Below are 12,477 nucleotides of genomic sequence, written 5' to 3' on the forward strand. Positions count from 1 at the left end.
GCGGCCGTGAGCCCCTTCGCGGTGCCGGCTGGGAAATGCAGTCTGGCCTGGGCACGACGCCAGCCCGCCGGGCTGCCTACAAAGCCCAGCAGGCCGGGGAGCGGAGCTGCACCCCAGCCTGGCTCCTGCCCGCTTCCTGCAGCGCGGGGAGGGGGAAATGCCAACAGCGGCATCTTGGGCAGAGCTCGGATGCTGCCACCGGACGAGCCGCGCCAGGGAGCAGAGGCAGCGCTCGCGGTGAGTTTGGGCTTTTCTCTCTAGCAAAATCCTGGCTGTGCGCAGCGGGGTAGTAGCTGCGGGGTAGTAGCTGCGGGGTAGTAGCTGCGGGGTAGTAGCTGCGGGGTAGTAGCTGCTCTGCGCTGCGCAGCTGTCGGATGAGCTGCGGGGACAGCACGCATCCGCCTGAAACGCTTTCCTGCACGTCTGGCAGCGTGCCTGGGGGCTGCTCGCAGCGGAGGTGCGTGCATGTACACATACCTGCGTGTAAGCAATACTGCACTTACGGGAGGAGGTAGATGGAGGGGGGAAGTCAGGCGCGGTTTGCAGCGCCCGGAAGGACAGAGCAGAAATTAGAGGAGGTGTTCTCCCTCCAGGAAGGGCCGCTTAGCTCCGCTGTCTCCTCTCATTTCATTTTCACTTTTAGAAAAGTGCTTGGCTGAAATTCGGTCAGAGGAAAGCTTCTCCCTGCTCAGCAGACAAGGGCTGGTGGTTGCCACCCTCTGCCGTGGTCTGTGGGAGAAGACCCCTTCCCAGTATGGGTTATGGGTGGAAGAAGCAGAGGGATGCTCAGCATCTCCTGGCTTTCCAGGTACCCCCTGGCTGGGGGAGCAGCCATGCCAGCAGGGCTTTCCATGCCGGGGGCAGATGGGAAGTGCACATGCAAACGTTGAACCCCCATGGCAAGGCTCCAGCTCTCCGGGCTGGCATCAGCCAAGTGCATTTCCTGCCAGCCCAGGCAACACTTTGCACAGCCCCTGAATAATAAAAATTAATTAAAGAAAACTGGGGCAAAAGAAAGGTCTCCCTGGAGACCCTGATTTCCCCTTTACACTGCATGCTGGCTTTGGTCTATGCTTGCACAGCCCCCCAACCCAGTAAGCAGGTAGGGCATGAACTGGTGAATGGGGTTTTAACCCCAGCGCCCCCCCCCCCCCCCCCTTCCCAGCACATTTGTGCAGAGACATCATTGCTGCCTCTGCTCTCCAGAGGAACCCCACAGCATACTTGTAGGAGCTGCTGGGTGGAAACAGCCCCTGTGGGATGCCCCTCAGTGGGAATGGGAACAGTTCCCATCCCACAGGCTGAATCCTAAAAGTCCATTTCTAACACTGACTAGCGCATAGAAATGAAGTGTACAGCATGGTGGTTACAGAAACCACAGGACCTAGGTGTACAAAAATAAATGTGATTTCTTATTCAGCTGCTAGGCACAGGCAGACCATGTAACCCTTGTGACTTTCATCTGCCAGACCTGGGTTAGCACAGCCTGCACAGAGACCTTTAGTGTAGGAGCTGGCTGGCTCAGAGGGCTGTGGAGGGGCAGACCAGCCCCATCAGCAGGATCCTGTCCTGCATCCAAGCCCTCACCACACATCTCTACTTACTCAGGCCTTTTGCAGCTGCAAATCAGCTGCTCACACAGTGAACTTGCTTATTTGTGGATACAAATTCACCATTCAAACAAAAAAAAAAGTAGCAAGAAAGGCAATAAGGATGTGAACTAGAAGCCTACCCATAAGATCAGACCTATTTCGGCTTTTTAGCTCCAATCAATCTCCAAGCCCTAGTTAAGGTGCGTAAACACAGACTTATTTTGCTGGAAGAGCTTCACAACTGCTTTCAGCATTTCCCCCTGAAGAAAAATACTCTTTAGGGGGGAAAAAAAAAAAGCAGTTATCTGTGATTGAAAAGCCACTTCATCATGTTTAATTGGAACTATTAGACAAGGCTTTCTCAGAGCAGAGCTGTTGTCAGCAGAAGCAGGTTCATTTGGGCTGCTCCACTTGGTGGGTAGGATGTCCCCTTTCTTTTCCTCTCTTCCCTCTCTCTAGATTGGCTGTATTATAATGCACCAATTTAATTGTATATTTTCTTTTTGAGGCTGAAAGTTGAAGATGGCAGAGCCTGAAAGCACAGTCATAAACACAGATGTGAAACAGGTAAAAGGTTGTTCATTACAAAACACGCATCCTGTATTTCTAAAGCAAGTTTTGAAATGCCACTGCAGGACAGGACACACCACAACCCAGAGCTGTGGTGGCCTGAATTGCTTGTGCCTAGGCTTCAGCAGAAGTGGCCTGTCCCAGGGCTGCTGGGCACCTGTCCCAGTGAGGTCTGTGTGCTTCCCACATGGGAAGAGGTGCAGGACTGAACCTCCACTTGCATGGACAGGACGGGTGCGTTTGCTCACATTTATATTTTAGAGTGTCCAGGGAGAAAGCAGCAGCTTCTGTACATATATAGAGACTTTAATAAAGTCTTCAGAACAGACACAAACAAAGGGTACAACCACCAGTATGTGCAGAGAAACTCAGCAGTGCCCAACTCAGCACAAAGAGGCAACCATGGCTGTGCTGTGCCCACAAACACCAAAATTATGAAGCAATCCCCTCTGGTATGAGCTGTCCTCAGAGCATATGGCACTTACCAGACAGGTTAGGGTTTCACAACTGCCTGCCCCATCCTTGGTGGCCTGAAGATGAAGATTGGACTTGATACCTCTTCTCCAAAGGCCCTCTGGCATCAGGAACTATGACGCATGGGAGATGCCTCCAACACTCAACCCCACAGCCCTGGTTGGTGGAGCGCTGTGTCCCCCTGATCACCCCACCTCCCCAAGCTCCTTCTTTGCTGTCCCCCAACCCCTCTTTCCTCCCTGTCCTGCAGAAAGACTCCAGTGAGGCACTGGTCATTGCGGTGACCACCAGAGCCATCTTCAACCTGGAGGAGGAGCACAAGCTCTACCTGGAGAAGGGCAAGGAGGAGTACACAAGGCACCAGCAGGCCAACCAGGACAAGCCCCTGCCACCGGGCACGGCCTTTGCCTTCATCCAGGTGAGCCCCACACCTGGCCAGGGGCACATGCAGACACTCGCAGGATGGGGTGAAAGCTCAGCTTTCCCAGCTTTAGGTCTCAACTCCCATCATGGAGTGCAGATATGCCTGTCCTGGCCTCTTGGCCTCATTCCAGGGCATCAAGACCTGTGCTCCTCACTAGTCCCACATGTCCACCTCCCCCCAGTGGGGTATCCTGCTCCCTGCCCTCCTGGTGATGGCATTTGCAGGATGGTTGCTCTGTCTGGCTCTCCATAACATGCTAGCCTTGCCATAGCTGACAGATGCAGCACAAACCACTAACCTTAACTGCGAAAGAGCCCCAGCAAAGCCATCGCAGTCATGTCCCTCCAAACGGGTCTCATCTTCTCACAGGCGGTGCAGTATGTGAATGAGAAGATTCTGGAGAGCAACCCGGCAGAGAAGGACCTCTTTGACATCCTAGTGCTCTCCAACAACAGCCCGGAGAGCGGTGTACGCATTGTCAACAGTGCCAAGCACTACGGTAAGGGGGACCCCAGCCCCAGAGGTGTCTGCTTCCCCCTGGGAGGCTGCAAAGCAGATAAGGCACCACAGTGGAGCATCAGTGGCAAATACAGAGCCAGGAGACACAAGGGGAAGGGGTTATTTTGGAAACAAGCCCAATTCCTGCCAGCCCCATGCAGCTTGCCCAGGGTCCTGGAGCACACCCAGGGTACAGGCTCCTTGGCAGAGCCTGGCTCCCTTCAGCCGTATCCTCTGCACCATGGGGTCTGGCAGCATTTTACACAGCCTGGGCATCCTCAGGCAGCTACTAAAGAAACAGAGTTCTTAAAAAAAAAAAAGAAAAGAAAAAAAAAAAACCAACCACCTGAATCCCAGAGTGCTGTCAGAAGGGCTCATTTAAGGGAAGGATGAAGGGAATATTTAACTGCACTCTGTAGCTTTGTAGGAGCAACAGGGCAAGAAGATGCAGCAAAACAGGGGCAGGTTCCCCACACAGCACTGGGAAATTAACTGCCCTGAGCTCTGCAGCGAAGCACGCCAAGACCCTGGGAGGGGATGGTGCAAGAAGGATGTTGCCCTATAACAGACTTTGCTCACATCCCCTGACCCGAAGGCCTGGAGATCTCCAAGTTCTGCTTTGTCAGCGATGAGGACTCCACACAGTACCTGAAGTCCCACGGAGTCAAGCTCTTCCTCTCGGCTGACAGGATAGATGTCTGCAATGCCCTCCGGAGAGGTGCGTTCTCCCCTCCATCCCACATCCCCAAACCCACCACACTTTTCCCAAGCAGCCCAATACCAAGAGGCAATGCCAGAGCCCGTGCTCTCACAAGGGCAAGAGGGTGAATGGCACATTGATTACCAGTACAGTCCTGAACAGTTCAGTCTTCTCTTCTGTCCCCACCAGTAGCCTGCAAACACACCAAGGTTTCTTGGATACCTTCACAAGTCACTGAGTGCTTTATGCATAATTCTGGCCATAGCTCTGCCGTGGGCTGGTCATTTCCTGCCTGACATTTAAGCCTTTCTAACCAAAGATGCTGCCCACTGCTGCTCCCTGGATCAATGAGAGTGCATTGGCGATTCCCAGGGCTTTGTGAGGATGCTATAGAAATCTGCTTTCTTGGTATGTGCAGAGTCACCATGTGCTCAGTGGTAGATGCAAGCACATGCTTGACCTGGATCAGAGGGAGTGCAGTCTCCCCAACAGCTCTAATGGGGTTAATTGCCTCCTTATTAATTTGCTTGGGTATAAGCACATCAGCTGGCCAAGGTCGTTCAAGGTCACGAGCAAGCCATCTGCAGCCTGGGCTTTCCTTCGCTACACAGCACATTCCTGGAGCCTCCTTGAAGAGCATCATTGCTCTGACAAGTGTCTCTCATCCTGGGGGCCTCGGTCCACAGATGAGGGCAGGCAGGGAGCAGCCTGTAGGAAGAGACCTGTAATTAAGCCAATTACCCCAATCAAGTGGAGGTGCCAGTCCCTATTACTCACAGCATGGAGTGCTAAATCTGGGCATTAAAGCCAGGCTTGGCAGGGTGAGTGAGCACCAGGAGGAGGGCTGCTCGTGCCTATACAACCACCCATCATCTCTTAGCAGACTGAGTATCTCTCCAAACATCCGTCTCTGATCAGCAGTGCTTTCTTGTCAATCCCCATTGCGGGATAGCACAGCCCTAGAAAGGCTGGGCTGACCCCCACAGAAAGACCCCTGGCTTGGAGAACCCAATATTTGCAGTGTGGGACGGGGCTGCGGCAGATGTGCCGGGAGGAGCTGGCCATGCACGAGCTGCCCCCAGGAGGGGGTGTCCCTCCTGAACCCCACCTTGCTCTGTCTCGCAGGGGTCTCGGCAGCGCTTGTCTTCCAGCAGGAGGTGCAGGCCCCCAGCACACCGCTCCGCGTGGTGTTTGATGGGGATGCCGTACTGTTCTCCGATGAGACGGACCAGATCTTCCAGGAGCGGGGGCTGGAGGGAGCAGTGCAGTATGAGCGGGTGATGGAGGCTGTTCCCATGGGAGAGGTGAGCAAGCCACCCCACTTTGATGGGCATCCACAGGCTCTGCACCCACTGTGAGCATCTGTCCCACTAGGGCTTTGCCATGAGTAGCCAAAAAAGCACACACAAATCCTTACGGGTTCCCTTTGCATCCACCACTCAGTCCCTGGTGTGGGCCTGATCTGGAGTCCCACTGGAGATAGATCTGGCCAGATGTCTCCTGTAAGTGACCATCAGCTCCCAAATATCCAGGGTTGTGGTTACCTCCACCTTTCATAGGCTGGGAGCTCTTGCTGTGCAAGTCCCTGCAGGACTCTGACCCATGCTCGCTGGGATGTACCTTCCTGGTCACTTTGGGATTAGGATGTGCACCACAATGCTCACCTTCCTCCCAAGCACCCCAGTGCACAGCACCAGTCCCAGCACTGCCCAGTCCTGCACCCCACATGCATCCCTGTGCTCTGCAGAGCTCTGAGAGACCCTGGAAGAGGAAGAAGTAGCTTGTACAGGCAGAGTAGATGTCTCCTTATTTCCCACCCACTCCCAAGTATCTTGCTGTGCTTCCAGGGTCCCCTGAAGGCTTTTGCCATGCACCTTGGAAAGATCCGCAAGAAGTTCAGCCAGGAAAAATCCCCCATCCGCACCTACCTGGTGACAGCCCGCAGTGGCCGGGACATGGGCATCCGAGCCATCAAGACTCTCCGGGAGTGGGGTCTGGCCATCGACGAGGCTTTCTTCATGGACGGGGCTCCCAAGGGCCCCATCCTTGCCCAGATCCAGCCCCACATTTTCTTTGATGATGGCCTTCATAACATCCAGGGGGCTCAGGATGTGGGTGTACCCTCTGCCTGGGTCCCTTCCTGCTGCTGATTGCCTGCAGGCCAGCAGTCCTCCCTCCCAGCAGCACAGGGGACTGGCCCAGTTGAAGGTAAACCTTCTGGTGCAGAGGGAAGGATTTCCTAACCTGCAGCAAACAAACCTCAGGGAAAGGGGGCAAGAGCATTGCATGAGAGCACGGACTACCAGGCAAGACTTGATGCTCGTTTCTGCTCCTCATATGAGGTCCTTTAGGTCTTAGGTTAAAGCCAAAAGATGCAACTGGTCCAGGAAGGAAGGACACCCTTGCTGTGACACTGAAGACTGTCACCTACCTGACCTGTAGGAGCTGGAGACTTTCTCTTCTGCAAAGAAATAAATGAAGCTATTACCCGACACGAGCTAAAGGAAGCACAAAACAAGCACTAAAAATGCTAACTTTGGCTGTGCTCAGACAGTCTCCAAGATTTACTCCCAGGACCTCTGCCCAAAGGAACCCCTCAAGACCCTGCCTCACCAGACACACTCAGCTTGGTTTCCTGGGGAGGCTGATGTCTTAGAAAGTCCTTCAGGCAGCTCCAGCCAAACTCAGCAGAGGGAGAATGACTCCAAAGCCTTAAAGGACCTGCAAGCTTTTTAGAAATGGGTGACCAGGTTGAAGAAAGAAAGTCCACGCTGTGCCCCTATATAGAATAGAGTATAGCACAAGTCACCTTTCCCTAAGGAAAGGTGCTCGCAGGCAGCTCACAGAGTGCCAGGAGGAGACCCAAACCTGTAGGACACTGAAGCTGCAGGAGGTAGGCCAGGGAGAAGACTGCAACCCAGATCTGAGGTCTATCCAGGAGGCAGAGCTGCCATGTAGCTCTGATGTCCCTCCAGGAGAGGGCACTGGAGATGGGCTGCCTACAGCACAAGCCATGCAGGGGCCAGGGCTGCAGACCAGCACCCCATGTACCAGGCCAGAACTAGGTGCCCAGGCTGGGTTTAAATGGGTCTCCAGGGCCGTGGGCAGAGGGTGTGGGTGGGGGGTCCCAGGTACAGCTGCTCGGCACAGACGGGGTTCGCGGGTGTGCTCAGGACCCTGCCCGGCACCAAGCCACCCCCCGTGCAGGGATGCCTCTCCTCCAGCAATTTGGACTCTGCTCCTAATTTTCCTGGGGAGCAAGATTCATTTGCAGGTTTCTTTCCCCAGGGCTGGATGTGAGTGGTTGCTACTAGAGGTCACTGTGCTGCCTGGGGACACGGCACCCCAAATTCCTGGGAGCTCCCCAGAACCACCTTGTAAGAAAATAGAAACTGGCTGCTCAGGGCAGTGCCTGCTGGGTGGCAGCGGGCTTATGGATGGAGGAGATAAAGATGACTGGCTTAGTTTTTTTTTATCTCAGTAAAAAGTAATTTTTTTAAAGGCTTCACAAGTGTTACTCTCACCAATGCATTCTTTCCCCCAATAAATAAATAAATGAGCATCCCTGTGTGAGCACTTGTCCTTCATGCCCATTTTAAGCAGTGTGGGAGGAGGGCTGGGATAACTCAGTGCTCCTTTACGGCCATTCAGTACTTTTATCCGGTCTTATACACATGCAGCAAGATGGGTTAAATACACAAGAAACCTTCAGTGGGCTTTGGATTAGGGCCCTGAACATCTTGCATCTGTGTCCCCAAGCCCACTCCCACCCCCCACCGCCCTGGGCCTGGGGGCTCTGCACATCTCGCCCTAGCAAGGGGAGCTGCTGGCCCCGCCGTGCCACTGGCACAGGTCCTGTCCCTGCCACCGTGGCCACCATGTGGGTCCAAACTCGGTGCTGCCAGGCATGCCCATGTGCAGGGCTTTGGTAGGAAGCCACCTCCAAAGACCCAAAGCCTGGTAGGGTTTTGGCACTGGCAGTCTGGCCCCTGGCCCTTTTGCTCAGTCCAGATGCTGAAATTAGATGTCTCGAGGGAGCAACATCAACAACATCAGCTACTCATCATTTGCTAATAACGCTAAGCACCTGTCAGCCTCAATCGCTGAGCAAACATTAATTACAGGATGCTCAAAACATGCTCGGTGAGCAGGTACAGATGTTCGTCCCACTTTTATGCGGGTCAGATACCACCGGGCTTGGTATGGGGATCCAAGCACACATCTCCAGCCCCGCTCGCCACGCGCAGCCGTCTGCTTCAGTGGCAGCTGGCAGTGGGGACATGGACCGGTGGTGGCGATAGTGGTGGTCCTAGACATCCTCTGCTGCTCTGACTCATCACCTTTGCCAGCAGGAGCTCGGTCAATGCCTTGGCTGAGGGGGAACTAGCTGAGTCATGGGTGGTGGGGACAGGCCCACGTGAGCCTTCGCAGGGCACGAGCTGCTGAGGCAGGGGGAAGGCGCTGCATGGCTTCCTCCAGCACTGTCAGCACGGCAGGAGATGACAAGGCGAAACATGCCCAAAATGGGAAAAAAGGAAGGAAGCTCAGGGTTTGCAGGGTTGCATCACATGGGGCCAAGTGCAGCTGCTTCGGGCCATGGCTCAAAGGTGTAGCATCAAAACTGCCCTTTATTGCCCTGCTCCAAAGATGGAGCATCAAAAACACCCTCTGGCAAGGACTGCTGCAGCTTCACCCCCTGCTGCAAGGGAAAACTTGTTTCTGTCTTAGAGGCATCTGTAATAAGTTCATGAATGCTTGGGATGTTCCTCAGGTGTTGGCATTCTGAGGCATTTTAGTCTCCCTCCTTCAAGGGGTTGCTGGTGCCTAGGGGTCTCCTGCGGCTGCTACAGCCCAAAGGGGGTTTAGCTGCTGGGGCTGGTTGCGGGATGCTTCTCTAATATCCATCTCAGGTTTTGGAGGCCAGGGCAAGGCAGGAGCAAGTCACACCACCATGCTACCCACAGGGACAGGCTCCCTTTACAGCCCTGCTGGGGTTTCACACCTTTCCACTCCGGGAAAAGAAAAGAAGGGGTGCAAAGAGGTGCAAAGGGGGTTCCAAGGACCTGCACTTGATTCTGGCCATTGCTTTTCAGGAACCCCACGCTGTCCCAGCCAAAGCTGCCCAGTGTCGGGGTCCATCCCTGGCACTGACCTGCCACTGCTTGATGACACCCTCCCGGTGCGGGGAGGGAAGAGGGCGATGCCCCCGCTCTGCTCAGCCACAGGCAAGTTGGCTGCCTCCTCTGCTGAGCCCAGCCCTGCCAGCAGCGCCAAACAAGCAGCCCTTGTTTCAGGGGTGGCGCGTGACCCCAGGGATCGGAGGCTGCAGCTAGCTGGCCCCATGGAGTTTGCAGGAGACCTTTGCCCAGGAGCATGCCCTTAATCCCCCACTCACTGCACCAGTCAATTTAGGGTTGCAATGCTAAAAAAAAACAGCTTAGCACTATGAGAGAGAAAGGAATTTTTTATGAAAAGGTGGTGCTGCAGGGAGGGAAGATTGGCAGGTATTTAGCTGCTAGCAGACATCTGCATTGGCAATGTCTGAGCAGTTTGGCCTTATTGTCTCCTGGCTGCAGCGGGAGAGGATGCTGGAGGCTGCAGGACCCGGGCGCAGCTGTGGTGTCCGCCAGGGATGCTCCTGCACCTCCCTCCACCCATAACCTACAAGCACCTTTGGCCACGAGCACAGGGCAAACATCTTCACATTTTTGACCTAACCCTAAACCACCCCGGTGGCAGAACTCCTTGGGAAACATTCAGGGGTTCACAGCCAGAGAGGCTGAGAAACCAAGTCCCACGCTGCAAATAATTATTAACAGGGTGTTTTGCATGCAGAAGCTCAGAGAGAGGGTGTGCAAAGCCACAGACTGTGTTTGCCAAGGTGCTTAAACATGGGTTCAAGATCTTAACCCCAGGCAGGCACATTCGAAAATGCTGGCTGCCGTGGCAAGTGAAGTTGGTGCTCAGGAGAAAGGTGACAATAAATAGGTGGGAATTAAGAGCCTTTATGGGCATATTCACACAGCAGCAGCCACCCCAGGAGGTCAGGACTGATTCACCAAAGAGGAGCTGGGTAGTTGCTCCCACTCCAAGGAAACACATTGCAATTTTTAAGCCAAGCCTTGGGTCACCATGGGGTGTTGGCCCTCATCTTTCCGCAAGCCCACCCTCCTCCCAAGACCAGAAGGCTCAATTGCTTTGGTGCTTTGTCACTTGGAGGAGATGTAATTGCATAAATGATGGTCTTCTCGAGGCAACTTAGGCTGGGAATTAAAGGAAATAATTAAACGGCATCTATTGCTGGCAAAGAAAATGAGATGGATGGCATGCTTGTATGAGGCTGGAGGCACATCTCTGCATTGTGCATGGAGATCCCACCTGTGAGCTGATACCCCCTGTCCCAAGCCAGGCTCATGCGGCCCCAGGGACCGTGGCAGGGATTGCTCAAGGAGGCCACAAGGTGAGTTGGGTCCCGGTGCTCCCCATCACATCCTGGCGTGGGAGTCAATGAATCGATGCCGTCATTGCCACTTACCACCCTATCCCGTCAGCCGCTGGTCACGCTGCCTGCTGCCATTGCCTGCCGGGGTTGTTTTCCCCGGCAGTTTCAGCCTGCTGCAAAATAACTCGGGTGAGGCAAACACCACGAGATCCCTGCCCCGAGGACCGGATGGGGCCAGCAGCCAGGGTGAGGCAGGTCCCCTCCTCCCCGAGATGGGTGCCAGGCATGTCCCCAGCTGCGGGGGAGGATGGGCTGGGGGATGCAGAAGGACGTCCAACACAGAGCAGGGTCAGGCACGGGCAGGCAGCATGGGGGTGGTGGGGATCTGGGCAGGGCCATGGAGTGCGTGGGATGCGGGGACGGGTGATGCTGAGTTTGGCAGCAGCTTGGCGAGGCATGGTGGCATACGAGTAAGCCATAGTGAAGACACGAGGGCAGCTCACAGGCTTAAAGATCATAAGCATTTTGCAGCATAAAGCCTTTTTTTTTTTCAAATAGCTAGGGGAAAGGCTGGAAGAGCAGGATATGATGAAGTAGGTCCACTGGGCTGAAAGCACCCCATGCTCAAAGGCTGCTGCAAACAGCCTTGATGGGGATGGAGCCATGTTCAGGACTCCTGCCCACTGTGACACCCAGCCGTGACTCCTGGCCGCCAGAAGCCACCCTCACCTGCCACCGGCATCAGGGTTTACAGCGTGAGAGACACCAAGGGAACAATTACCACCCAGCCTAAGCCTTTTGCAACTCCACTTAGCATCTCCCCAAGGTCACTGCAGCCCGTGCTGGCAGCCAAAAACTGTTTAAGTAGGCTGCTGGCCAGCTCTGCCTCCAAACCAGCCCCAGCCAGCCGGCACCAACAGACCAGGGACCGCCACCACGTGCGATGCCCAGGACATCTCCCCCAGCGCCCGCAGCACTGGGACGTGGTGGCCAGGGCCTGCATGAGTCCCTTTGCTGTGCTCAGTGCAACCCCTCCCCTGCTCCCAGGTTTCCCATCAGCTGGAGCTGCTACTAAAGCACCTTCAGGTTTGCTTTTGCAGGTGTCACCCAGAAAAAGGGTGTAATTTGGGATGTGCCAGTGCCACTGGAAAATGCACCCTCACCTTGCAAACTGTACATCAGTTTAGGAAACAGTGTTGGGAGTGGGTGAGGTCCTGGCACCGTGCTGGGAAAAAGTTACCGGCGCTTTGCTCGGGGGCCCAGGGCCGGTGAATCAGGCTCCGCTAATTAGCTGCATCCAGCAGCTTCATACCGGCACCAGGACCTTGAGTCGGAGTCAGGGTGTTTGCAACCAGACCTGCCCAGGCTTGTGCGCCTGTAGGCTCTGCTCTGCTCAGACCGAGGAATAGTTTTCTTTTTTCTTTTAGCAACAAACTGCAAAATCCCGAACGCATTTTTCTCAATTTGAAGAAGATGTTCATCCTCTAGAAATCCCACCCGCAGCTTTGCATTTAACACCTCTTGGCCAAAAATAATCGGTGTTTCTGAACTGAAGCTTTCCTTGCCCTTTAGGTCCTTGCAGTTTGGGGCATTAGCTACCGCTGTGATAAATAAATAAAAAAAAAAAAAAAGTGGAGGAAAGGGCAAAGGCAAATGTACAGCAAAATGTAAGGAGAAAGAGGCTGCCGTAGGATCCCTGCCAGAGTGCTGCCAGACTGCGGGCAGGGGAGTTGCAAGAGCCCCCGCAGAAAATAAAGTGTTTGAAACCAAGTGGCGT

At 54.5% G+C, this 12,477-nt stretch overlaps 1 protein-coding gene across 1 annotated transcript; it reads left to right on the forward strand.

The window, feature by feature from the left end:
* LOC142410223 (cytosolic 5'-nucleotidase 1A-like) lies at positions 1-7,818 on the forward strand. The gene is made up of 7 exons (XM_075502339.1): positions 1-237; positions 2,101-2,159; positions 2,887-3,054; positions 3,430-3,559; positions 4,154-4,276; positions 5,384-5,562; positions 6,106-7,818. Exons 2-7 carry the CDS (start codon positions 2,115-2,117, stop codon positions 6,406-6,408), a joined length of 948 nt encoding a protein of 315 aa, XP_075358454.1. The 5' UTR covers positions 1-237; positions 2,101-2,114; the 3' UTR covers positions 6,409-7,818.
* The last annotated feature ends 4,659 nt before the right edge of the window (positions 7,819-12,477 follow it).

This window comes from Mycteria americana, chromosome 5 (genome assembly GCF_035582795.1).
Source record: "Mycteria americana isolate JAX WOST 10 ecotype Jacksonville Zoo and Gardens chromosome 5, USCA_MyAme_1.0, whole genome shotgun sequence".
Lineage (NCBI taxonomy): Eukaryota > Metazoa > Chordata > Aves > Ciconiiformes > Ciconiidae > Mycteria > Mycteria americana.